The sequence below is a fragment of the Urocampus carinirostris genome, chromosome 12 (assembly GCF_059441175.1).
Source record: "Urocampus carinirostris isolate Australia breed hairy pipefish chromosome 12, RoL_Ucar_1.0, whole genome shotgun sequence".
Lineage (NCBI taxonomy): Eukaryota > Metazoa > Chordata > Actinopteri > Syngnathiformes > Syngnathidae > Urocampus > Urocampus carinirostris.
In genome coordinates this window covers 31,272,649-31,299,443 of record NC_142360.1, presented here as the reverse complement: position 1 = coordinate 31,299,443, position 26,795 = coordinate 31,272,649, and the positions used below count along the sequence as shown (strand labels likewise).

The 26,795-nt window shown below is 41.9% G+C and overlaps 1 protein-coding gene across 4 annotated transcripts in view; it reads right to left on the bottom strand.

Annotated features, from left to right (window-relative positions):
• slain2 (SLAIN family member 2) overlaps nt 1–24,305 on the bottom strand; it is a 29,919-nt gene extending 5,614 nt beyond the window's left edge. For 2 of the 4 annotated variants that reach the window (XM_088349721.1, XM_088349722.1), the window contains exons 1-7: nt 23,573–24,305; nt 13,578–13,720; nt 6,562–6,732; nt 3,532–3,711; nt 3,108–3,452; nt 1,762–1,908; nt 711–782 (exon numbers count right to left, since the gene is read on the bottom strand). In XM_088349721.1, the coding sequence (XP_088205847.1) occupies nt 711–782; nt 1,762–1,908; nt 3,108–3,452; nt 3,532–3,711; nt 6,562–6,732; nt 13,578–13,720; nt 23,573–24,009 (1,495 nt within the window). In that variant the 5' untranslated portion in view covers nt 24,010–24,305. The remainder of the gene's footprint in view (nt 1–710; nt 783–1,761; nt 1,909–3,107; nt 3,453–3,531; nt 3,712–6,561; nt 6,733–13,577; nt 13,721–23,572) is intronic. The other 2 variants (XM_088349723.1, XM_088349724.1) reach the window with 2 other exon arrangements.
• Nucleotides 24,306–26,795: the final 2,490 nt, after the last annotated feature.

The window sequence follows — 26,795 nt, the reverse complement described above, 5'->3', positions numbered from 1 at the left end:
TCCATGTTCCTGCTCAGAGCATTCGCTTGGAAAATGATGGTTGAGTAGTGATTCCAAGAGCCAAGAAGAAATCCGCAGGTCCAAGAGGTTTCTTCATTTGGCATCCAGTGCTGTGGAATGCTCTTTCCTCTGAGATACTACTGTACCTGCAACATCAGTGGAAGTATTTAAATCGATGCTTAAGACACTCATATTCTATAACTTATGAGTGATGTTCTCCTCATACTCTTGTCTTCTTGTTCTTGAGGGAGAAGGATGAGCCTGGTTTTTGCATTTCGAGCCATCGGACCGGCACCTAACCTGATGTACGCTATCATCTAGAACCTGCTGCATCGGTTAAGCTTTCGGGGCAGGAAGCTGTCAACTGGAATTTATCTCATTACCGATATTTACTGTTGATGTCTGTGTATTGACTGTTGAGGCCTTTGTAACATTTCTCAGCCTGGTCATCCTGTAAGGGGGTATTACTCATTCAGTGGACCCATCTAAAGGTTTCTTCATTTTCCTCATCCTGAGCTTTTGAGTTATTCCTTGCCCTCATGTAGGTTTCACATCAAGGGATTGTGTAATGGTGGTCTATAAAGCCCTTTGAGGTTGTTTTGTGATTAAACGCTACACAAATAGACCTGACTTCATCAGCCCTCGTATTATTATTTGACAGGGAAGTGGACGTCGGCAAGCGCCCGAGCTACTTCGGGCTCGTTTGTTACCTCGCCGGGCCGTCGGGCTTTGGAGGTGCTGTTTGCTTTTGGGGGTGGATTGTCTCGGGAGCTGAAGTGCTGCTGTGGACACACACACATAAACGCCGTCACTGCAAAAATGTGCAGCTTGCCTTTGCAGCGAGGTCGCACGCCACTAGAGGGCGCTATAGCCAAACTCATTTGCCAGCCTGAAGCTCCGTTTAGCAGTCAGAAGGTGAGGGAGAGGGTCAGTGCCACATGCCAAAGCCAAGGAAGCGATGGAGCCACATTTAGGATTTTATTCCAAATCCTTCTTTAGGGTAATGTGGATAAGGGAAAAGTGCTCGAACGTAAGAATTTTATAAAGTCCAAGAATGATGTAAAAGATAGTAGCATGTGGTACAAAACAGGAACTTGCCTAGGAACCCCGCGGTCTAACACTTGTAACGGTGAGAAGGATTAAGAGCTTGGCGATTAAGATTAGTATCATTAACTTCAACCAACGTTTAAGGATTACATTAAATGGATGGTCAAGCTTCTGTGAGGGTATCCCTTAATCTCAAAGAGATGAATAGACTGCGGGATTTTCTGACGATTGTTGAAAAAGAAGTTAACATTCATAACCCCAAAAAATTGGCACAAAAAAGTACTGGTATTGATTGAATTTAACAAGTATTGGTTCAAATGCAAAACATAGCCATTCCTAACTGAAGTATAATGCAAAATGCATCCATTGTTACTGTGTTATAACTCTTTAAAATATTAACACAAACTGTGGCGCAACACACATTTACAGAAAATATAATAAAGGTCACTGGCATATTTTCTTATCCTCTGCAAAGGCTGACAAGGTACATTTCTTGTAAAGAGATGCAACCGGAAAACATCACACTTAACAGGTTCCTCCCACATTTGCCCATCGAGTAAAGCCCGTTTCATACTTCAGAAAGAATAATAAATGACAAGCTCAGGTTTAGTAAATGCTAAAAGATGTATTCAAATAGATCAAGTATGCCAGGAAAGTGTTAATACAAGCAAGCAGGCTTATTTTGCATGTGCGCTTGTGTATGTTGTTACTCACGAGCTGATTGGCTTTGGTGTCTAGGTGATCCTCCATTAGGCATCTGCAGGTTAGACTCACAGCTGCGACTGTTCTTGACTGGCTCCGGGCCTTGAGGGGGCGCTGAGCCTGAACGCGTGAGGTTCGGTAGACTACGGCGCAATTTTTCTTCACACACAGAAAATTACAATGTCAGGGAACTTTTGTATTTGTAAATTGTGTGTCTAATAAAATAATTATAAAAACCTTGTCCTTAAGGTTCATGCACACCTAATGCCACTAGCGCCGAGGATTTAGGGTTAACGCTACTGGCTGCAGAACGATCCCAATCTCCATACACGTTGAGCAGTTTTCAGCGGCGCCGTTTTCATCTCTACCCCTAGTTGTTTACATCACGTGTTTTCGGATCATGTGACCATAGTGTAAGCCATTTATTTCTAGAAGACAGCGCCAGGGAAACCATAATGCGGAGAATAGTGCCCGATTGCAACACAGGTGATAAGTCGTCTTTTTGCGTTGTGGTCATTGCATTCGCATGTCATCGTTCCTCGAGAATTAAAGGAAACAACCTGACAGACACAGATGTTATGGAAATGGCATTGTAGCGTGTTTGATAGATAGATGCTGTTCTATTCTAACCTATAAATTTAGGAATTTGCTCAATTTATGGCTGAAAAAGTGATTTGTGAATACGTAGTAAAAATTAAATATAGTATTGTCAAACCTCTCGTTTTGCTCACATTGTTTCACAGTAATCCCTCGTTTTTCACAGCGGTTGTCGTCCAAAAAGGACCCGCGATAGTCTGTGAAGTAGACACCTTTAATTTCTTTATAATTATTATATGGTCCTGCACGGAGGCAGATGTTGCGAGGGTATTGACAGCAACTCTGGACGCACACACGGGCCCTTCCACTTATCTCCCCCGCTGCTGCGACCTTCGGGTCCCCCAGCGCTGCGCGCTTCTGGACGAAGCATCGGCTTCGCGCCATCCCGCGGTTCCCTGCACTCCCAGAGAGTTGTCTAAACCAGTGCCAAGCAGCTGGCTTAGAACTGGTGCGGACCAGGGAATCTGATTATCTAATCAAAACAAAGCAGAGTTGCGATGTGATTTCTGCGCAACGCTCTAAATGTAAAAGTAAAGAAATCAATGAAGTGAGGGCAAACATTGCGAGTAACTCACTGTTAGCTACCACAATGCACAATGATTCTGAAAAAGTAATTATAGGTTATGGCACTGAATGAGTTGAGAGCGCATGCTCTGTCGAAAAGGGCAGTTTTCGGTTTTCCGTTTGTTGCACACTTGAGAAATTTGGCCTGACGCCAGGAGAAAAATGCAGATCGTCAGAGGCTATAGAACTCCACCCACCTTCGTTCTTGACCACGTTGGTCTGTGTGTCGTGACTCTGCAGCGAGTGTCGCGGCTGCTGCAGGCGGCTGACGGCTGGCTGGGGTGAGCTCCAACCATAGTCTGTGGAGCGGGTGGGAGACCGTGACCGCGGTGAGTCACGGGGGGAGGCCCGTGGCGAATGGCGAGGAGAAGGGCTGAAGCGCCCTGCAGAGGGTAGGTGGAATGCCGGGTGCACCGTCTCCTCCTCGTCCTCCAGGCTGTGCGCGTCCAGCTCCTGGTCGCTGAAGTTGCAACGCCGCAGCGAGTGGCATGATGAACCCGAGCTGCGCCGGGAGGCCGATGCTGCGTAGTCTTGCCTCAGACCTGACCGAGCACACACAAACACAGTAAGCAGTCTGAACCTTCCAAGTTTAGCCACTGTAGACAGGAGGCACCCACTTACTCTCTTCCTGCATGCGTGCCAGAATCTGGACATCATTGACGTTGTTGAGTTTGTAGGTGGTGGAGGATCCCACAGAGTCTTCATCCATCTCGGAAGTGCTCAGCTCGCTGTCCACAGACGACTGGGGGCTGACGGCCGGGGGGTTCCTCTCTGTTGATGATGTTGTGTTGCGTTGGTGCACTGCAAAGAAAAATATTCACTTTTAAACACTAAATTTTTTTCAAAAGCAAAAATTTCATCAAAATCACTCCTGCAAAATAACCTCGTTAGGGCAGTGCTTCTCGATTATTCTCAGTCACACGCCCCCTCAGAAGATCTCAGTGGTTAACGACATAGAAGCTACAAAGCGGGATGATTGTTGGCAAAATTCTGCACCAAGGATGTAGGTTTTCGTTAGGCATTTTGGAGGACCATACCATAAGATAAGTCCCACCAATACACTCGTCCAAACCATCAGCACTTCAGGAGAGAGCGTGATTTAAGCCTTTCTGCGCTACTTTGATCGATCAATCTTTTTTTTTTAAGTGATCACATAATAATGGTAGGGATAAAAAAACAATTGCTTGATATTGGTGGTAACATGTCACCTCCCTCCATGCCACATTTTCGGCCTTTTTCTGCACATTTACGCCGTCTTACCAATGTGATTGGGGTGCAATGTCTTAAAGTGACAGCTTGATTTGTTTGGCTGCTGCCAAAAGTTTAAACATAGCAATCATGCTGGTCTTTACCCGTCTCCACCTCCGTGGTCGCAGTAAACCGTTACATCATTTCGGCAAACTTCCTCGTCTTAGCTTTGGGGAGGAGACTTTCTATGCCCATCCCCTCCCCGAGTTTAATAGTTTCTTCATTGGGTTACATGAGGTTCTGCTGCACTTCGTATCAACACTTCATACTCAGACCTGATATTCTGTGCGATATGAATTACGTGAAGGTTAAAAAAAAATTAAATGGTTTTTGCTTTGTTTTGTTTTTTGGAGCGCGCCACTGCTCCCTAGTGTAGTGGAGGTGCAATCACACTTGATTATTTGGTAATAAAAAATTTAAAAAAGTTCCTTGAGGTCAAAGGCACCTGTGGCCCCCTCGACAAAGCCTCGCTTCCCCACTATCTGAGAACCGCTTTTTTAGGCTACAGTGAAGATTACAAAGTAAAGCTTCAAGACAGACCAGGGGTTAAAATTAGGTTTCAAATGAGGGCCTGGGCTAGAGTTAGAAGTTCTCACGTTTAGATTTGTAAACAAGATTAGGATGCTTATCCTGAATTCTCATTTAGAAACCAAGTACAGTTTACGGCTTCAGCTACGTGTTTCTTTAAAGATTTGTCGTTTAGAAGTAAGGTATTAAAGAAATTATCGTTTTAAAGTAGGGATCAGGTTTCAAGAAAGGTATGCACAGAACATTTTTGGGGCTTTAAGGGTTAAAGAAAGGGTTAAGGTTTAAAATAGGAGTGTTGAGCTTCATGGGATTTTATCAAAATTTCTGGCTTGTAAATGTTGGTTTTAAAGTTTCAAGACAATATTACGGTTTCAAAACAGCCATTTGAACGTGGCTTTTAAAACAGAAAATTGATGGATGGCTCTGAGAGAGAATTTGTTTTAAAACTTTAGGTTTCAAAAGAAGTTTTACGTTTCAGGATGGATATGCATGGAAATGTATTGTCCTTTTTTTGATGGGGGTCTAAGTCAACCTCAACGTTATAATATTGGTGTTTTTCTAGCAATAATTAAGGCTTCAGAATAGGCTCTTTTGCATTAGTTTCAATAGATTGTAATCAGGTATTCAAATCAGCTACGGGTTTTTGTTATAATTTTGCTACGCTGCTGGACCTTAGTACTGCCTTTGACACTGTGGACCATAATATCTTACTAGATCGGCTGGAAAAATGGATTGGTCTCTCATGGTTCAGATCTTACCGCTCAGGTTGGACGTATAGTTTTAAATATGGTTAAATGACACCTGAGCTCTTTAGTGTTACCTGTGGTATCCTGCAGGGTTCAGTAATCGGCCCCCTTCTTTTCAGCATTTACATGCTTCCATTGGGTGATATTATTCGCAAGTAAATCACTTTCCATTGCTACGCGGATGACACAAAAACTATCTTCTGATGGAGGAATCTGCCCCACTAAACTCTATAGCATATGAATAACCTATATTTTTGTTGACAATATCTGTAAATAATTTGTTATTGCAACATCCATTGCAGCCTGGTCATCCTTTAAGGGGGATTACCACATGTGCGGTCCCTTCTCAATGTTTCTTCATTTTCCTCATGTTGAGGTTTTTGAGTTTTTCCTTGCCCTCATGTTGGTTTCAGATCAGGGGATGGTGTAATAATAGTCTGAAATAATAGTCTGAAATAATAGTCTGAAATAATAGTCTGTGCAATAACCTGTGCAGCCCTTTGAGACTCTTTGTGATTAAGGGCTATACAAATGAAAATGACTTTACTTGGAAATTTAGAGGCCTGCCTCACTGAGATAAAAATGGATGTCACTTAAACTCTTGTGCCTCAATCTTGAAAAGACCAAAATGTTAGTTATTGGTCCATCTAAATGCTGTGACTGCTCTGAACGTTGACAAATGTAATATCACCCAGAGTGACTCAGTCAAAAATCTAGGTGACATATTTGACCCAGGTCTGTCCTTCCAAAACACACTAAGAATATTACTAGAACACCTTTTTTCCCATCTTCGCAAGATTGCAAAAATTATCTCTATGCTGTCCCAGTCTGATGCCGGGATTAGAGTTCATGCATTTGATAAATCCAGTCTCGATTACTGTAATGTACTACTCTCACAAGTCTGTAATTTGCAATAGTCTGTGGTCTGTGCAGCTCTTTGACACTCCTTGTGATGGAGGGCTGTACAAATAAACATGACTTGACGATTTTTGTGATGCTGTCAGTTTTTGAAATGGAAAAAAAGAGCCCCAGCTCGTTATGAGAAAACCCTGTTTGTCCTATTGAGAAACTGGTCATTATGTGCACCAATTTTAACCACAAAGTCAACGTCATGGGCAAATGGTCATACCTGCATTGCCGGGCATCAACTGCTGCCTGACGATGGGCACTTTGCTGGGCGTGGAAGAAGGAGAATTGAAGCCGCTGCTGTAGGGACTGTTGCCAGCATTGGGGCTGTACGAACTCCCGTAGCTCGTTGGATGATTGTAGCAGCTCCCATACGTGTTGCGACGTTTGTTGGCTGCAAGCACATATTTACTTTACTTCAATATGACAAACATCAGGGGCAAACACAACTGTGCGAGTAAGTCTCTTTCTGATGTTGGGCGACATACTGTAAAATGATCTTGGAGCGCAAATGGCCGAAATTCCGCAGACACACTCTAACATGGCCCGACATAGTGGAAGCTATTCATGTTTGCGTATGGCGACAAGTCGGACAGTGTTTTCTCACACACTTGCTCGGGGTGTATGAAAGCCGATGGTAGGCAGGAGTCAATAGACTGCATTCAAGTGAGAACACAATGCAGGCGTCTGTGAGCAGACTCGATAGGCTTGTTATGTTCCTTGTAAACAATCCCATGAGATATTATTTCCTCAAGCCATGACTATAGGTAAAAGCAAATAATTTTGCTTTGAATGCATACATGCCAACCCTTTGACATTAAAAAGTGGTACATGTGATCAAATGTTAATCCATCTCCAGAATATTGAAAAAAAAAAAAAGTTTTTTTGGGTAACTGTAAGTAGCAGACTTTTACCAAAACAGAAATCTAATGCGGTCGTTGGAGCAGTTTATTCACGCACGAAGAAAATAATGGAGCCATAGACTAAAATACTAGTCTCGAGTCAATATATTTTCATTGTTGTTTGAAATTTAAGCAGTATTTTTTTTTCTTTTCTTTTTTTTTTTTTTAAATCGCTAGGTGTTTTTAAGGGGAGAAAAGCGCTAGTGTTGGTAGGTATGTGAATGTACACAGGAGAACCAGTGGAATGTCTAAAAAAGTAAACAAAACTAGTTTCATGGATCAACGTGAACTTGGGGATAAAACTCATGCTACGAGGGCAGACAAATTATCCAAAAAAGTCTGAGCCCGAACAATAGTTTAGATATAATTTTTAAAAAGATCATTATCGAATCAATATCTATTGAACAGATAGTGGCAAAAAAATATATTAAAAAAAAAAAAAAAAAAAAAAAAAAAAAAACCATGGAAGAGTTACTATTGGCGGAAAATTCTGTTTGGCAGTTTTACAATCATTTTAAGTTATTTCTCGAAAAAATTGAGGAATAATCTTTAAATGACCAAAATTCTTCTTTATTGTAGACTTGTTCCATTTTCAAAAATATTATTTTCAAGATCAGGGAAAGGAAATTTTAATTTATCAACATGATCTGCGGGCAGCACGTCGGCGCAGCGGTTAGCGCATGTGCAGCACAGTTCTGAGGTCATAAAATCGAACCCCCTGTGTGGAGTTTGCATGTTCTCCCCGTGCTTGCGTGGGTTTCCTTCGGGGACTCCGGTTTCCTCCCACATTCCAAAAACATGCATGTCAGGTTAATTGGCCGGTCCGAATTGTCCCTAGGTGTGAATGAGCGAGCGAATTGTCTGTCCCTGTGTACCCTGCGACTGGCTGGCAACCAGTTCAGGGTGTCCCCTGCCCACTGCCCGAAGATAGCTGGGATGGGCTCCAGCACCTCCACGACGCTACTGAGGATAAGCGGTGCAGATAATGAATGAATGAATGAATGAATGAACATGATCTGCCTCCATCTGGAAAATCAAAAATGTTGCTTAGTGTAAGTGTTGGGTTTTGGTAATATAAAATAATAATAAAAATAGGAAAAAATATATAGTATAACAGCAACTAAACAATACTGAAATATGCATAAATTCTAGAAAATAGTCTAATTTAATTTTAATGCATTATGTGAATATATTGAAATTGGACATATTGGTCAGGAAAAGCAGGATGTTACTGCGTATTGTAAATCCCTCATTAATTATCGTATCTTTATTAGTGTAATTTAAGTTCTAAGGCTTTTTTTTTTAATTCTGTGAGCCATTGACATAGATACTGATTTTCTGCTGCAACTTTGTAGGAGCTCAGTGTGAAGCAGGCTAAAATGGATGAGTTCTCCCATATGCACAGCTCCACCATGCAGCATTGAATAGCATTGCTCATATAAAATATCTTTTTTTAAACTATTTACCCCGCAACAAACAAATCCGTTGTCCAACTAAAAAAAATCGCTTGTGAACCGTAGAGGAACAAGGGTTCAATTTGAGCTTGCAGGGACCCACTGACTGGAGGTCCTCACGCAAACCGACGTGTTGTCAGAAGAGCTCTCGCATCAGCCGTGATTGGTGATGCTTCGGGAGGAGCGCGTGTTGCTATTTATGCGGTCATGCCACACCAGGACAAGACAAGCCTGAGGCGACTGGACAGCAAATCAGCGCAGGGCTTCAATTGCTGTCGAATCATTCGATTCGGTACAACAGAAATCTGAGCATTTAATGGATCAAGACAGTTAGATGTTAGAAAACAAATTAGTTAATTAATTGATTTTCATTGGGCTGAACGAGTATTCCTCAGCTTTTTTTAAAGAAGATTAAAACATATTTTAGAAAAATACAAACTACATTTTACGCCCCATAATAGATAAGGTACAAGGGAAAAAAAAAAAAACATTTTTTTTTTTAATTACTAGCTTTTGGAATTTATCCATATTGGAAGTAGGAAAAACAATTGTTCGGAAATCAATTCTAAATTTAGTTTATTACAAGATCATTAGGACTGACCAAGATAATTCTCAAGGGCACAGTCCAAAGGGGCAGGAGGAGAGGGAGACCGGAAAAGAACTAGGCCGACAACATTAAGGAATGAACTGGTGCCAACATTGCCATGACCCAAGAACAGGCCAGGGACCGTCAACAGTGGAGAAAGCTGTCCAGAGTTGCGTCCTCATTGGTGCCCTGACAACCCATGCGGTTAAGGGATCCGTGATATGATAGTATTTCTATTTTTCAACTTCAATTTTATCTTCAAGTATGCTCTACGCACAACATACAGCACAGATGAAATTGTTTCCTCTTCTCCAAGTGCAAACATGCAATAGATAAGGCGCAATATAGATAACTAATAACCAATAGCAGCGAGAACAAATAGCGGGATGTTTTCTTATGTCTTCTTTTAGATCAAGTAATATTAAAAAATATATTGGTTTCAAAGTTTTAAAATGTTTCAAGTATAGCCAGAATTGAAGTAGATCAGTTTTGAATTAATTGGTCAGAAATCACCGATGTGAGAAGTGGTAGGGCAGGGAGAGAGTTCAGAGTCTTTAAGCCTGCTGGTTCCTGCTCTGAGAGACTGCAGTCTTTTCCCTGATGGCAGCAGGTTGGAGAGGGTGTGAGATGGGCAGGGTTGGGTCAACCGCAATCCTGGTGGCTTTGTGGGTGAGGCAGGAGTTGTAAATGTCCAAGAGGGGAATGAGAGGGACACCAAAGACCTTTTCCGCTCTTCTCACGATGCGCTGCAAGGTCTTTCAGCAATCGACACTGTGTATAGTGGCAATGGGGCGCTGCTGACCTCGACCCGGGACGTTGTTAATCGGTGGGCAGAGTACTTCGAAGACCTCCTCAATCCCACAGATGGTTGACATGCCTCTGCAACATCGCGTGGACATCGGAGACAGTGCCTCTGGACTGGCAGACTGGGGTGGTGGTTCCCCTCTTTAAGAAGGGGGACCGGAGAGTGTGTTCCAACTACAGGGGAATCACATTCCTCAGCCTCTCTGGTAATGTCTATTCAGGGGTACTGGAGAAGAGGGTCCGCCAGGAGGTCGAATTTTCAGATTAAGGAGGAACAGTGTGGTTTTCGTCCCGGCCGTGTAACACTGGACCAGCTCTATACCCTCTGCAGGGTCCTTGAGGGTGCATGGGAGTTTGCCTATCCGGTCTACATGTGTTTTGTGGAGATGGAGAAGGCATTCGACCGTGTTCCTTGGGAGGCCCTGTGGTAGGGTGCTTCGGGAATATGGGGTACCGCACAGTCTTATCCGGGCTGTGTGGTCCCTGTATGCCCGGTGCCAGAGTCTGGTCCGCATTGCCGGCAGTAAGTCGGATTCGTTGCCGGTGAGGGTTGGTCTCCACCAGGGCTGCCCTTTGTCACCGATTCTGTTCATAACTTTTATGGACAGAATTTGTAGGCGCAGCCTTGGTGGGGATGGAGTCCTGTTTTGTGGCCTCAGCATTGCGTCACTGCTTTTTGCAGATGACGTGGTGCTGTTGGCTTCCTCAGGCCGTGATCTTCAGCTCTCGCTGAGTGATTCGCAGCCGAGTGTGAAGCAGTCGGGATGAGGATCAGCACCTCTAAGTCCGAGACCATGGTACTCAGCCGGAAAAGGGTGGCATGCTCCCTCCGGGTTGGGGATGAGATCTTGCCCCAAGTGGAGGAGTTCAAATATCTTGGGGTCTTGTTCACGAGTGAGGGTAGGATGGAACAAGAGATCGGCAGACGGGTCGGTGCAGCGTTTGCCGTCATTCGGACCCTGTACCTGTCAATCGTGGTGAAGAGGGAGCTGAGCCGATCGGCAAAACTCTCGATCTACTGGTAGATCTACGTTCTTACCCTCGCCTATGGTCATGAACTGTGGGTTATGACTGAAAGAACATGATCCTGGATACAAGTGGCTGAAATGAGTTTCCTCCGCAGGGTGTCTGGGTTCTCCCTTAGAGATAAGGTATGAAGCTCTGTCATCCGGGAGGGACTCTGTGTAGAGCCACTGCTCCTCCGCATTGAAAGGAGCCAGTTGAGGTGACTCAGGCATCTGATAAGGATGCCTCCTCCTTCCCTCGGGAGATGTTCCGGGCATGTCCCACCGGCAGGAGGCCCCGGGGGCGACCCAGGACACGCTGGAGGGATTATGTCTCTCGGCTGGCCTGGGAACGCCTCGGGATCCCATCGGATGAGCGTGAGGAGGTGGCTGGGAATAGGGACGTCTGGGCTTCCCTTTTAAGGCTGCTGCCCCTGCGACCCGACCTCGGATAAGCGGAAGACAATAGATGGATGGATGGATGGAACTAATATAATTTGGCAACCAACAAACATTAGTCGATAATGATAGAAGAGAAAATCGATAAAAATCGCTTAATAATCAGCTGAAATAAATGAAAAGTCAAAGACAAATAACTATAAATAATTGAAGATAATAACCTTTGCTTATTTGTTTAAGTTGCGGACAAGGGTGGAGCAAAACAATTATGAACTCTTTTTCCTCCTTACAGCTCACAAAGCCTCAACCCCAAGATTATCTGAACACGTCTCCACCCTCTTGTGTGAATCAGGCGGCGGCTAGGGAACAGCTGGCTCTCAGTCTCTGTTTGTGCAAATCGTTCCTATGACTCGTCTTCCCTACGGACTTTACATTCCCTAGCTAGCAGACACTCCATGGCAACGGCCTTTTCAGGCGCCTGTTTAAGTAGGCGCGTGCGAGCTAGTGTGTGCTTCTGTGGGCGGGTGCTCTTTTGCGGGGTCGGCGACTACACGAGAAGGCTGACGTGATCCGACTTCCATACCTACAAGGATGAGGTCATTGACTACCGTTTCTCCGCTTCGTCATACATCCACAGAGATCGTTTGGGCTTGTGTTTACTAGATGATTTCTTTAAAAATAACTGATTTTGTGTATTGCTTTCTTCAAGCAAACTGTTAAAAGTACCAAATTTGTCCCCTGAAAAAAAAAAAAAAAAATTGTTCTCTTTTATTAAAATTTATTGCAACAAAGCACATGATTAAATGCATATGTATTCAAATGTATTGCATACAGTTGCAAAATAGTCCCCAGAGGGCCTTGAGATGATATTGCACAATTGTTTAACCTAACAAAAAGCAAAATTAAAACATTACAGATGGTTTGTCCAAACTAGGACCCAGGGGCCTCTGAGTTTTTGTTACAGACGGCAATATGTCCGAAAAAATGTTTTGCTTTGAAAATAGTTTTATACAGTACACTGTACAAATATTTTGAATATCCAAAGTGAGAAAACTACTTTGTGTTAAAGACCAAAGTATGTCTCATTTCCATTTTTCTACAAAAATAAACAATGTAAAATGATAAGTTAATTTGGTTTTTAATACTGGACACCTGCAAAGCAGATTTTATAGGACGCCAATTTGTTATTTTGACTAATATTGCACTGTTTTTTTTTTTTTTTTACTATTACATCTTTGTCACTATCGGTCTATCGTCTTGCTGTTCCATGACTACCACACTCTTTAGATCTGCTTTTATAACCAATAATATGGAATAAAAAGAAAGGGCTCAGGGGAGGACCTTTAGAACGGGTGGGACTTTTATATCCTAAGGCTTCTCTCCATGCCCATTGATATCTTCTCTCCTTATTTTGAGTGCTCACTAGAATTAAAACTTATTATAACTGTATTGCATAGTTGACATTTGTGTCATTTTCGTGAATAGACATCCAGACTGTTATTGAAATATGAAATGTACCAAAATTCTGAAAAAGCTAGTTTGCTCTGATTTGGGGAATTTTGTATTCCTGACATCCACGGGCAATTATTTTATCCTGATTTTAAAAAAAAAACGGATTTCTTTTTTTGTTTTGAGCATAAATCACAATCAAACACAATTTGTGGCTCTCGGAAAATATGTTAAAAATATCTTGACAACGCTGGCCAGGGAATTCATTAACTATTTAAAAATGTTTTACCAAATATTCTTTCTTTTATTAATGTTACGAGGTTTACAAAAAAGAAAAGCTCATACAATTACGGTTTGAAGAAAAAAAAATTCAGTGAAAACATACTTTTGTAGCCTTTAGAGGAAAAATGTTCTGGACTATGCAAACCACTGTACGACCTTCAGCAATAGAGTCACATGATGCATACCGCTATCAAAATAAGAACGCTCAGTTTAGCCATGAGGAGGTGAAGTTCCCCTCACCCACTCCGATCAGTAGGGGCACACTAAATTATACTTAGCAGCGGTCAAAGCATGAAAGATTCACATTGGACACGAGTGTGTTTAGATTTGAAATCTCACTTGAAAATATAGCAACTTACCAGACATGGTGAGATCCAGCCTGTGGATGAGTGAGCGCTTGGCCAACTCCATGTCGGGACTCGGGTTGTCCAGAGCTTGGCGACACCACACAACAGGGCTCTGAGCCTTCTGCAGGGGGCTGTTCAGCTTGGCCTCATACAGCCTGAAAAACACCAAACAGTATTGACTGCAGGGTCGGTCGTGAGACGAATCAATCTGGTTTTGCTAGGTCAGATTCCTTCTTAGCCACAAAAAAACAATCCGTGGAAAATGTGCTCTGTGGACATAACAGTGATGATTTAGAGCAAGAGTTGTCTTTATGTTTTAAAGGACTAATGCTCATCCAGTCTAGCGACAAAAAAATAAATTTCCTCTTTTTGCTGATGATGCATTTCCATGTGTATAGTTTATAGTAAAAATGTAACATCTATCTATCTATCTATCTACCTTGGTGAGCGACAGCAAGACAAACACATACAATAACAAAGAAAATAAAAGGGGAAAAAAAAGCAAAAAACACACACAAAAATATTTGGACCATGGCCAACCCAATTGCCCAAACACGTCAAGTCAAGTCACATTTATTTATATAGCCCTTAATCACAAAAATGTTTCTAAGGACTGCACAGGATTACAATTACAAAATTGCACAATTACCTGATCCTAAACCTGCATCACAACTCAAAAACCTCAGTGTGAGGAAAAAAGAGAAACCTTGAGAAAGGACCTCACATGTGGTAATCCCCCTTCCAGGATTGACCAGGGTGAATTACAATTAGCATTACTGTACACAAACATAGTAAACACTAGGTAAGATGTTGAAGATGTCCGGAAAAAGCATGACACCAACGACGCCCCGAGCCTGTAAACTAGTCCAGAAAGTCTATGACGGCCACGACGCAGCTTCCCATCTCTGCCAGCTTGTAAATGCAGGGGTTGACATGCTTCAGATCAGACGCTGGTCCGCTGACTCATCTCAAATCGACCTTCTCCTTCGCATCAGCCAGGCAGGCAGTCGGAAAAAGACAGTACAATACAGAATATGAGGTGGGCATCAATCATAAGCTTTGGAATAGAAGTGTGTCTTAAACACCCAGACAAGTTAGGCACCTCGGCACCTAAGTTGGTCATGCTTTCGTCCCTCCAGATGAAATGGTACACCAGAAAGCGGCCATGTCACTTGGGTCAGGGTGACACAACCCACTCTTTTGTTCAACAGCAGGGCCCGACAGCTTTCACTGGTTTACCGCTGCCGCATCATACGGGTGCCCAGCCCATCCTTAGGAACGCATCCACAATCCCACGATCCTTTCACAACACCTCTCCACTCCTTCCTATCACCAACAAGAGCTCTAGCTTCCATTATATTTAGACCTCTTTCCGGCAGTGCACTCATAACACCATCAATCGCGGCCTTCCTCTTGGTCTCCTTCCATTGACTTCTGCTCTGTAGATCCTCTTCAAAATTTTCTCTTTATCCATCCTCTCCATGTGTCCAACAGAATACTCTCTTATCAACACGCTTCCTCAGTTCCACGACTACTCCAGTTCGGTCTCTCACAATTTCATTTCTCAAAACGGTGATCTTGCGATATTAAAATTGCTACGACATCACTGTCATTAGGTTATAATATTGAAGTCAGCACAGCTGTTAACAAGGCCAGATTTTATTCCATGTGTGCAATGAGCATCTTTAAGTGCAGAGATAGGCCAACTTTTCAAGTTTCGGGCAGCATTGGATTTGAAATTTTGGCAGGTTGGCCATGTCAAGAGGAAAAAAATAAAAATTAGATTTTCGTTAGAGTCCCGATACCTCAGCGTTTTATAAGGAAAAACAATGGGACACAGGGGACAAGAGTGGATCCACAACAAGATGATTTGTTTTATTGTTGGAATTTATTTAATTTGTAGCACTTTATTTACCATCTTATGTATTTATTTATTTATTAATAAGCCCACTAGTCTTCTAGTGGCTAATTCATGACGTAGGAATGTTTGGCCACTGAGTTTCTGTTAAGATACTCATAAATTAAGTCATAGTCAATATTTCCCCATTTTTAAATTAAAAAACAAACGTGCACCTACATAGCTAGAAGATAAACAATGATACTATTTTAGAATGTCGAAGTGTCCTTGGGCAAGACACTGAATCCCTAATGCCCCCAATAAGCAGGTAGGCGCCTTGCCTGGCTGACTCCCTACTGGTGTGTGAGTGTGTGTGTGAATGTGTAATTGTGAAGCACATTGTAAAGCGCTTTGGGTGGTCTCCATTGACTTGAAAAGCGCTATATAAATGCAGACCATTTACCATTCAGACCAGGCATATCAAACATACAGCCTGCGGGCCGGACCCGGCCCATTGGATGATTTCATCTAACCCGCCACAAATTTCTGACAATGTCAAAAAAGAAGCGAGTCTAGGTCATTTCTATCAAAAGTTATGATTTTTAGAATAAATGCAAACAAAATGCTCCCTCTGGCTGCTAAAGCGCGACAAAAGATATACTCTCAACTTTAGTAGGCCCAGCCTAGAAGTTTGATCTGATAGTCTAATCTTATTGCCATACACTGTGAATAAATGTGTTCTCATCCATGATTTTAATGTGTAGGGTAAGTTACAAATGTAGGCAAAATAATATAGCATAACACATAAAAACAAAGCTAAAAATTTGGAGTTGACAATCTTTTACTGAGCCAACCTGCTGAGAAAAAACAGTCTGGATCCAGCCCCAGATCCAGGGTTCAACATCCCTGCCTTAGACAATTTTGTGATATTTTTTTTCCCTTTAAAAAAAACATTAAACAAAACATTATCGTGATAATTATTATTTTGTGAGGTAATATTGTTATTGTTTTACCATAGCTGTATATTTTTACATTGACAAATATCATGTAAAAACACATCTAAACAAAAACATGTGGCCAAATACAATTAAATATTGCACGTTTGTCCACCAAAATTTAGACCCAACCATATTGTGTCAAACTGAAATCCTTTCTTTTATTTTCATTGACATTTGAATCAAAACAAAAAAAAAAAACAGAGTTATCAATCAATGTTACATTATTTGGTTACTAAATTTAAAAATGAACGACACACAGAGCAGCAACAACTCCAAAACCAACAACTGAAATTCTAGTTAATCAATTTTTGAATCTTTCCCTCAGTGGCACTTTGCCAAATAGGAAGGTCCTGCATTCCTTCTTCAAAGACACAGAGATAAAATGAAATGTGTCTTTTCTTTTTGTTTACCCAGAACGAAGCTGACAGGATCCCTTTAAGAGAATAGCAGCAGAATACAAGAAAGACAAGTCCCCGCCACTAAAGCAAATCTCTGCCAGCAGCCGTCAACTCAGTTGCGCCTGCAGCCATTCGAGGAACCCCCTTTGTGATCAAAGAGGAGATCAGCCGTGCTCAAAACTAAACATATTTTATTAAGGTAACCGTTGTGCACTGCTTACGAATCAAAGAGGCTGCTGGATTTTAAAGGCTGATCCAGATTTCAGAATCCAGTCGAAGGCTAATTCCCAGATTACGCGAGTGGACGGCAGAAAATGCTTTTAATCCCCGATCGCCATCGGATCAGATACTACAACCAAAAACACACTACGGACTCCAAATATCAAACATCCTGTGATGTGACCGACAGGAAGCGCCTCAGTTCAAATTCCTGAGGTTATATTCCACAAACAAGTAGTGTAATTGCAGTACAGTAACACCTAGCTGTATGGCGGTTTACTTTTTGTGGTTTGGATACTTTACGGGTTTTGAATTGAGTAGTCATTTATATCAAGGAATCATGCATTGTGCTCTGCAGCAGACAGCACACAGAAAATGCTATTGCGGGGTCAGGTTGGGGAAGGCTTTGTGGGTTGGATAAGTGTCCAACCAAGACAAACTGCAAAGCAAGGTTACAGCTACAGCTAATATTTCAGCAGCTTGTTACATTGAAAAGTATTTAAATCAGACTCTGAGGAAAGTCAGAATTAGAATTATCGTCATTGATATCAATCTTGTAAAACATCGTATGCAACGAGATTAGATATGTTTTCACAATTTGGGGCATTCGTTTAGGGTGGTGATGGCTCTTGGGAAGAAGCCGTCTCTGAGCCTATTTGTACTTGTTGTGAGAACCTGTAGCGCTTACCAGAGGGCAACTGGTCAAAGAGGTGGTGGGAATTGTCTCTATATTGCTACAGTATCGCAAGCTGGCAATGTCTCTTAGGCTGGGCAGAGAGCAGCTGACAATCTTTCGGGCTGTGTTGATTACTCTCTGTACGTTTTTCCTGTCCACTGCCGTGCTCCCAGCATACCACACGGTGATGCTGTATGCCAGAATGCTCTCCACTGTGGCTCCGTAGAAGGACACCAGCAACTTCTGTTCTAGGTTATTCCTCCTGAGGACCCTCACTAGTGACCAGTCCCAACCACAGCCCTGGTGTTGGAAGACCAGCAGAGATCCTCGCTGATGTGCACACCCAGGAGTTTGAAGGAGTGGACTCAACACAAAATGTTCAATTATGATGAGTGGGGCTGGGTTTGTGCGTGTCCTCCTAAAGTGAAGTTTAACTTCCTTGGATGTTGTGGTGTTGAGGATCAGTGTATTTTTTCAAACACCATCTTGTCAGCATCTCCTCCCCCTTCCTATATGCTGTCTCATCCCCTTCAGAGGAGTCACCACCAAGGTGGTGTCGTCACTGAACTACACAATCATGTTTGTGGGGTGGGTTGGTAAACAGTCCGAGATATACAGGGTGAACAGTATACAGTATAGAAGAGCAGTATACAGTATACAAGAGTACATAAGAGCGTTAAGAAACGGTGAACACCAGCGGCTGCCCTGTGGATTGTTGTCAGGTCTCGGAAGAGACTGAGACAGCATTTGGAGAGAAGGCAATAGTGGCGCCAAAGTTCCAGTCTACCGCGACTAGGCTACATAAAAACTCTTACAAAATACCCCCGCGGAGCCAGCATCTCACCAACGCCAGATCAGTTATGGATGACCTAGGGCTACAACTCGAGGGAACTGCTACAATTGGAATGGTTGTATATTAATCATCGAGGAGACCCAATGCTAGTGTGCAGCTAGCCGCTCTCTCAATAATTTTCTTACACTGACAGAAGAAGCCCTCCAATTTTGTTCTATGTTTGTATAATGACAGTAAAGACTATTGATTCATCTGCAATTCTGTGTTCTGTATTTTTATTTGTAGATCTAGAGTTGTTATTTTGTTTACAGTCGTATACGCTCAGCCAGTAAGAATGCAATCTTAAGGTAAGTTTGACCATTGGGGGCTTTTATGAAGGAGCGACACTACTTCGCGGATATTCATGTTTTGCAAGGGGGTTCTGTCCCCCATTAACTGTGATAACCAAGTCAATACTCTGTTTATATATTATGTATACAATAAGAAAAATAAGTGTCACATTTTTTCGGGTTACCCAGACTGTTATTTCCGTGATATCAATGACAATTTATCTAAACCTCTTTCAACCTATTTTGGGTGGTTTTGCATTGAAAACATTAAAAAATAATGTGAATATAAATAATATTTAAAAACATAACTCCATAACAATTTCTCTACAGTGGGAATTGTAAACTATTGTGGGTTTGAGGAAATTGAGCTCAATATATGCTCATTTGGGCATAAACCTGCATGAATTTGAACTTTGAGCATCATATAATACATTTTGAGCTGCCTGTTCTGTCCTCGAGCTTTAGCGTCTGACTTGTGTTTGTTTGGCTTCTGGAGAATTCTGGGTAGGAATGTAACCATGGCTGCCGGGTGGAAAACAACTCTCATCCACCCCTGCGTTTTTGGAAGCTGTTGAGAAATGAGCACATGTAACGGAGCTATAGTTAATTCAATAAGTCATGGTTTTGTTAACTTTTTTGGTTTACATGACAACATCCTCTTTTGATTATATTAGGATTTCTGTTTTTGTTTTGCTGGCTAATTCTTTATATATAGAATGAGGAAACTTTTGACAAATGTTATTCTCGCGGATAAAGAAAGGACTAGTAACAACTTATTAGCGACAATGGATGACTGAACTTTAACAGAGTTTCTGCAGTGAGACTTAGGCACAAATACTATATTACTGTACTCAATTAACTTTATTCAGGTCTTGTTACTTGACTTTTTACTGTTAAGAAAAATACACATGTGCCTTTCTGTCCAAACCAAATTAATAATTTCACGCATTTTAGGTAATTTCGATCAGTTTGACAGATTTTGGCGAGTTCTGCAAAGCTTGGAGTGCTTGATTTATACAAGGTGATGGTTACTGGCTCAACCTTTGGGTGCACACAACTATGGCAAGTACAAAGGGACAACCTAGGAAAAAAATTCCCATAATTACTAACAGGACAAATATCAAACATCCATTATATTAAGTAGGGATGTTTGATATTAAATTTCTACAGAAAGATACCAATACCTAAATATTGAGTACTCATCAATATTGATACCATAAGTGCTGTACTAGTAGTACCTAAAACATTTTTAAATAAATACCTTTCAATTGAAATAAGTCTTTCTTCACAAGACAGTGTTTTCCATAGTTTGACATTGATTTAATTACAATTTACCCATCCTTTAATTCCAAGTAAATGATTGTTAAATGGCAATTTGAGGCAGTCGATACAGGTATAGATTATCATCATGAAGACCGATACCTTGAAAAAGGCTGGTACTGCCACAGATAGACATCTAAATGGTATGCACCAATCCCAATATTAAGTTTACAAGTTGAGAATAGGCAAAACATATTTGTTTTTTTTGTACAGAACCGACAAGAAAGGTGGCCAGTGCAAATTATTTGTCATAAATAAACAGCTGCTAAAATCTAGAAACAACACATTTTTTCACATCTAAAATTTAAAAACTGGATTTATGTTAAGGCATTTTCCAAACTATACCTACACCTAAAAGCCTTCAAAATTTTTAAAAGCTGACCAGCCGCCTTATAATAGGGTGTGCCTTAGATATGGGTAAAGTTTTTACGTGCTTACTGAATAGAGGAAAAATTAAATGTTGCTGCCATTAAAAGATAGTTGAGAAATGTTAAAGATGTGTCACAAAAACACTAATGCTTTACCTCAGAGAAAATAAAACAGCCGTTTTTTCATTTTGGTAGTGAATGGAGTTGTCAAAAAGCTGGTCTGTAATCTATTAATAAAGTTTGACCTATTGGAGTGTTTTGTTGACTTTCACTTTAGCTTTAATAATGTTCAGTATCCTTGCACAATTTACCAGATGAAAACCTTGGAAGAATATGTTTAAACAGTTCTGTTTCATTCCGTTTGATCCACAAACAACTGGTTCCAGATTTTTTAAATGCCTATTAATGGCAGTTGATACATGTAACTATCATCATCATCATTATGAGTACCAATACCTTGAAAAAGTCAAGTCATGTTCATTTGCATAGCCCTTTATCACAAGAAGTCTTAAAGGGCTGCACATACCACCGACTATTGCAGACTACAGACTATTAATCCACCATCCCCTGATCTAAAACCTACATGAGGGCAAGGAAAGACTCAAGTCAAGTCAAGTCACATTTATTTATACAGCCCTTAATCACAAAAATGTCTCAAAGGACTGCACAGGATTACAATTACAAAATTACACAATTACCTGATCTTAAATCAGCATGATGATGATGTATGATATATGTTTGCATGACATGATCCTGAAAAAGGCATTTTTAGAGGGTATACGTCTTGGAAAAAGGCTCGTATTAGTACGTTTATATCTGTGATATCAAGTGTACAAATAGTGATTAGGCAAAACAAAATGTTCAAGCCTGTGCTGTACAGAACTAACAACGGCACAATCTTGTTTTTTTGTAATTTGCCAAATAACAGCTGCCAATTCTAGAACTAAAGCATTTACTTCACAAGTTTAACACTTTTATGTCTTTAAAGCTGTGAAATGTAACTTAAACAATGTATTGTTGTGTGTGCCTTCAGTGGTAATTACGTTCTATCTATACCACAATAAATACGGTATGAGATTCGCGCTAGATCTTAAAGTGGTACGATTACTCTTGGACAGTGTTTGAACTAATGTGTTACAAAGGAACAATTACCTTTTTCAGTAGCGAGATTTGTAAAGCGTTATTAAAAACATTTTGTAACTACTGGAGAGGGATGGGTGCTACCAGGCTATACTTGCCCAAGACACACCACAGGGAATGGTTCCCCTAGTGGTTAAGGGATCCAACTAACCAGCCAACCAACTCAACCGTCATTACAACATGGTCTGTTATGCCCCTACAAAAGCAGATAACGAACTACAACGTCCTCTGATCACCAACTACTATTCCTACTTCGCTCATGATGTATAATACAAGGGGTGGGCGTGTTTTTTATTTACAACTGAATTACGGTCGCATAATATCAAGCACAGAGTGCGACAAGGTTGAGTTTCTCCCAACCGAATTTCTCCAATCCGTATTTAAGACTATAAAATAAAATACTGAAATCAAGGGGAGCAGTTTATACGTGCATATTTGGTTGGGTCACCATTATCTAATGGTAGGCAGCACATGGGTGTGTGGCCTATACAGGAACAATAAAATCAATTGAGCAAAATTTGAGCACTGAATTTACGGTAGAAGTGTTCTGAATTTTGCTCTTTTAATTTTTAAAATTATTTTTGCAATACACCCTGCCTGGAGGAATAAAATAAAAATTATTCGTCAGTACCAATAAATGGAAAAGGAAATCTTTAATGGGTTTGAAACAAAGAGACATAATGGATATGGAGTGTCTCAGCTAACAGTGGGTTTTGCAAGCACTCATGATTGCACAAGCCCAGAAATATGAAGGCTTCACTGCTTCCATTGGTTGGTGTACATGATTTCTTCCATTTATTTTATCATGTGGCTATTTAAAAGTATTTTAGAGGGTTGGCCTCGATACGAGTAGATTTGTTTTTTTCTAACTAAATAACTACTTTTGGAGTAACGCGCTACTTTTGTGCGTCAGTAATCTGGTGGGGGTAATGCAACTAGTAACTAGTTGAAGGATTTTATACATTTTACCCTAAAGGATTTTATATGATTAAATACAAGTTACATTTATCGAGTGCAATGAAGAGTTTCACTGAGTGGGCTTCAGGTCACGCTGTTCCAAATTCGGAATGTTTTGCCAGGGGAATTTTGATAACAGGACTCTGACGAAGGACGTCAGGCATTGTTTTGATAAGCGCTCTGCTGTTATGAGTTTTTCAGACATCGAGGCGAGGGGGTGGAGCCCACGTGGGGGTTTTCCTGGCACGACCATGGAAGGAGCCGGCACACCAGCTTGCGGAGAGACGTGGGTCAAGAAAGGAAAAAGAAGATCGAGAGAGGAGGCTTGACGGAGACTCGAGCGACACTAATTCGGCTAATTCGACCATTTACGATGGAGCTCACGTGTATAAATTCTCATCTCATCTCATTAGCTGCACCGCTTATCCTCAGTAGGGTCGCGGGGGTGCTGGAGACCATCCCAGCAATCATCGGGCAGTGGGCAGTGGACACCCTGAACTGGTTGCCAGCCAATCGCAGGGCACACAGGGACAGACAACTCGCTCGCTCATTCACACCTAGGGACCGGCCAATCCACCTGAAATGCATCTCTTTGGAAATTATTTTAAGAAATTAAATCTGCCGGTCTCTTGTCCATATTTTCAAGCGCGCATTGTTAGGAGAACGTAGGTTGAGTTTAGTTAATGGAGTCAGATAACTAATTCAAACAATTTGGTAAACGATACATTTTAATATTGATTTCCTTACACTGTATAAAATTACTATTTCTTCACTAACACGCCAAACGCTGCTTTGAAAATGTTCCCTCATAATGACATTTATTAAATGCAAACCTTGGAAGAAAAAGTAAACAGTTCTCGTTTAATTCTGCCTGATCCACAAACAACAAGTTCCAGATAAATGGTGTCCGAAAGGGCCCGTGGTGCGTTCAATGACCCCCCTAAACACTACGCAGCTGTCACCTCCACTCACCAGCTGTCGTCGTCTTCGTGAAGACAGTCCATGTCCTCCAGGTCCAACACGTCCACTTGGTCCAGAATGGACGTCTCGCCTTCGTCTTCGGAGTACCGCGAGTTCCGGGCCGACAGGGACTTTGCCACCGAGGCGCCCTCACTCTCGTACGGCCTCCTGTAGCCGACGCCGTCGTAAGAAAGACGCGGGCTACGGCAGCGGCGGTTCTCCAACAGGTCGCCGTAGCCGAACCCCACCCCAGGAGCCATGTCGCCCCCCGATAGAAGCCCTGCCGGCGAAGACAGAGACTCGTAGCCGGCGCTGTGGGGTCTATGGTGGGCCGACATCATCATGGAACGACCCCGTAGCTGCTCGTTCTGCTTCTCGAGCTGTTTGACCAAATCTTGGAGCTTCCTCACCTCCAAGTCGGCGTTAATGTTGAAGTTGATGTCCTCCATGGCGGCTTGCTCGCTAACCCGCACTCGGCTCTCCCCTCCCGGGAGGAAGACAAGGCACTGGTCCGAGGCCGGTTCACTCCCCAAAACTCCCTCCCGGTTGCGCGACGTCCCTCGTGACCACCGAAGGGACGTCGTTCGCCCGCGGTGATTGTTTGACGGAGTTTAAACGCTTAACATTGTTTTGCGGGCTTGGCCTTCCTCGGCCATTTCTACAACACACGTCACTACGATCATTTGAGATAGGCTGTGGTAGCTGACGTCACTTGAGGCGGGGGCGCGCACACAGACCAACACCTATTTGCGCGTTCGCGACAGGAAGGGGGAAAAAAGCAGGTCCTGTTGCGCAACTACTTACTAGGACTGTGCAGATCGATCCATATATTGATATTATCGATACTGAGCAAGTACAGTACTTGGATCAGATGTATACCATGTTGGTGGCCAAAATTGTAAAAAAAAAAAAAAAACTCATGGGGGGGGGGGGGGGGGGGGGCAGAAGAATAAAAGAAAGAGAGGAGACAAAGAAAGAAAGAAACATAAAGAAGAAAATAGAGGGACAGAAAAATAGAGAAAATGGTAAACAGACAGTAAAAGGCAGAGAAAAAGAAAATAGAATAAAAGAAGGAAATACAGAGAGAAAGATAAAAGAGAACTCGAGAGAACAGAGAGAGAAAAAAGATAGGGAGAGAAAAGAGTGAAAATGAGAAATAAATGAGGAGAGGGAAAGAAAGACACAGAGACAGAGAGTAATAGAAAAAAATAGAGTCAGAAGAGAGCGAGAGCGAGCAAGAGAGAGAAAGAAAAAGAGAAGGGGGATAAGAGAGAAAACGGACAGAGAAAGAGAACTAGAGAGAGAACAAAGTCTGTGACAAAAGAGAGCAAGAGAGAGAGTGACAATGAGAGAGAAAGAATGAGGGAAAAGAGAGCAAAGGAAACACAGAAAAAAGATAAATAGAAAGAGAGCCATGAATCCAGCTTTAGTTGCTTTGTGAGTGATGCCTGTCAAGTAGAAATATTAAAATCTTTAGGTAATTGATCTCTTCCTGTTCTCACATATTTGCCTTGCGGGCTGTATTAATACCCTTGGCAGTGCTGATCCGGGGGCCATTTGTTTAACACCACTGCGTTAACTGGCTTATTTTAACAGTTGAGTGAATGTAATTTTACACCTGAATCAACTCACCACACTATACAAACTCAAGTGGGATATATAAAAAATATAATATTTGCCCTAATTGTCATACTGGTTTGAAATGAAGAAATCATGGATAAAAGTATGTCAAACTACTAGGTTGGCTCTACTGAAGCTGAGCGTATATTCTTTAGTGCCATCTAGGGGCCACAAGGAGCATTTGCTTTACCTTTATATTAAAAATCATAACTTCTGATAGCGGGCAGCACGGAGGCACAGTGGTTAGCGCGTGTGCGGCACAGTTCTGAGGTCGTGAGATCAAACCTCCTGTGTCGAGTTTGCATGTTCTCCCCAAGCTTGCGTGGGTTTCCTCTGGACACTCCGGTTTCCTCCCAAATTCCAAAAACATGCATGTCAGGTTAATTCTCCGGTCCAACAAATATCACAAATGAAATCACCCGAAAAAGGGGACAACCGCTCTAAGCCAAATGCCACTAATTATCTTTGAACCTTTTTCTGTCATTTCAACTCATTTTGTCCAGAGGCTTGTATGTTTTGGGAGGTTGCTGCTTTATGAATATTGAGTATATTGTATAATTGCGAATATTGAATATCAAGTTTTTATTATCTATTATTTGCAATGTGGAGAAAAACCAAACCATATATGCCTGTTAAATGATTTTTTTTTCTATCAATAAAAATATATTAGCTCAACCAACACACCACACTAAACAAACTTATTTTATTATTGCTCAACACAGAGAACCCCTGTCCACAAAGTAGTCCCAAACACAGAACATTTACTGGACGCCACCTTTACTGCCCTCTAATGGAAAGGAGCGTTAGGTTTGTGTTCATTGAAAAAAATATATAAATATATTCATTACTTTTGATAGAAATGAGCTAGACCTGGCGTTCGCCAATTTACTTCCTAAAGGCACCAGGGTGCCCCCCCAAGAACAACTGATGTGCTGAAGGATTTTATACATTTGACTATAAGGGATTTTGTACGATCAAATACAAATTACATTTAAATGCAAAAGATATTCACTGGCTGAGCTGTGGGGCAGGTCATTGCAACCTAGTGGAGGATGATGTTTACAGAAACCAGCAGGAACTGGGACGAAATGATAATCAGCGCTTCCCGGCGCAAGAGGGGCCTTCGTGACGCAGAATTGCTCGGGGTCCGGATATCGAGGCGCGTGGAGCCCACATGGGGATTCACTGGCCCGCTCATGGGAAGAGCCGGCACACCAGCCGGCGGAGAGACGTTGGTCGAGAGAAGAACTTCAGATCGAGAGAGGAGGCTGGACGGAGACTCGGGTGACACTAATTCGATGGAGTTCACTTAGTTAAATACTTTTAAGAAATTAAATCTGTCCCAGTGTGAAAATGTCGGTTACTTCCCAAAAAGAAACGAGCGCGCATTGTTGGGTGATGTTTGGTTAATGGAGTCAGATAACTAATTCGAACAATTTGGTCAACGGTACATTTTACATTTATTTCCTAACAGTGCCCACAGACATGTATTGGAAATGGCTCACCATTGAAATGAAATGATCTACATTTATATAGAGCTTTTCAAGTCAATGAAGACCTCCCAAAGCGCTTTACAATGTGCGTCACATTTCCTAATAGCGGCCGTGCAGCCACG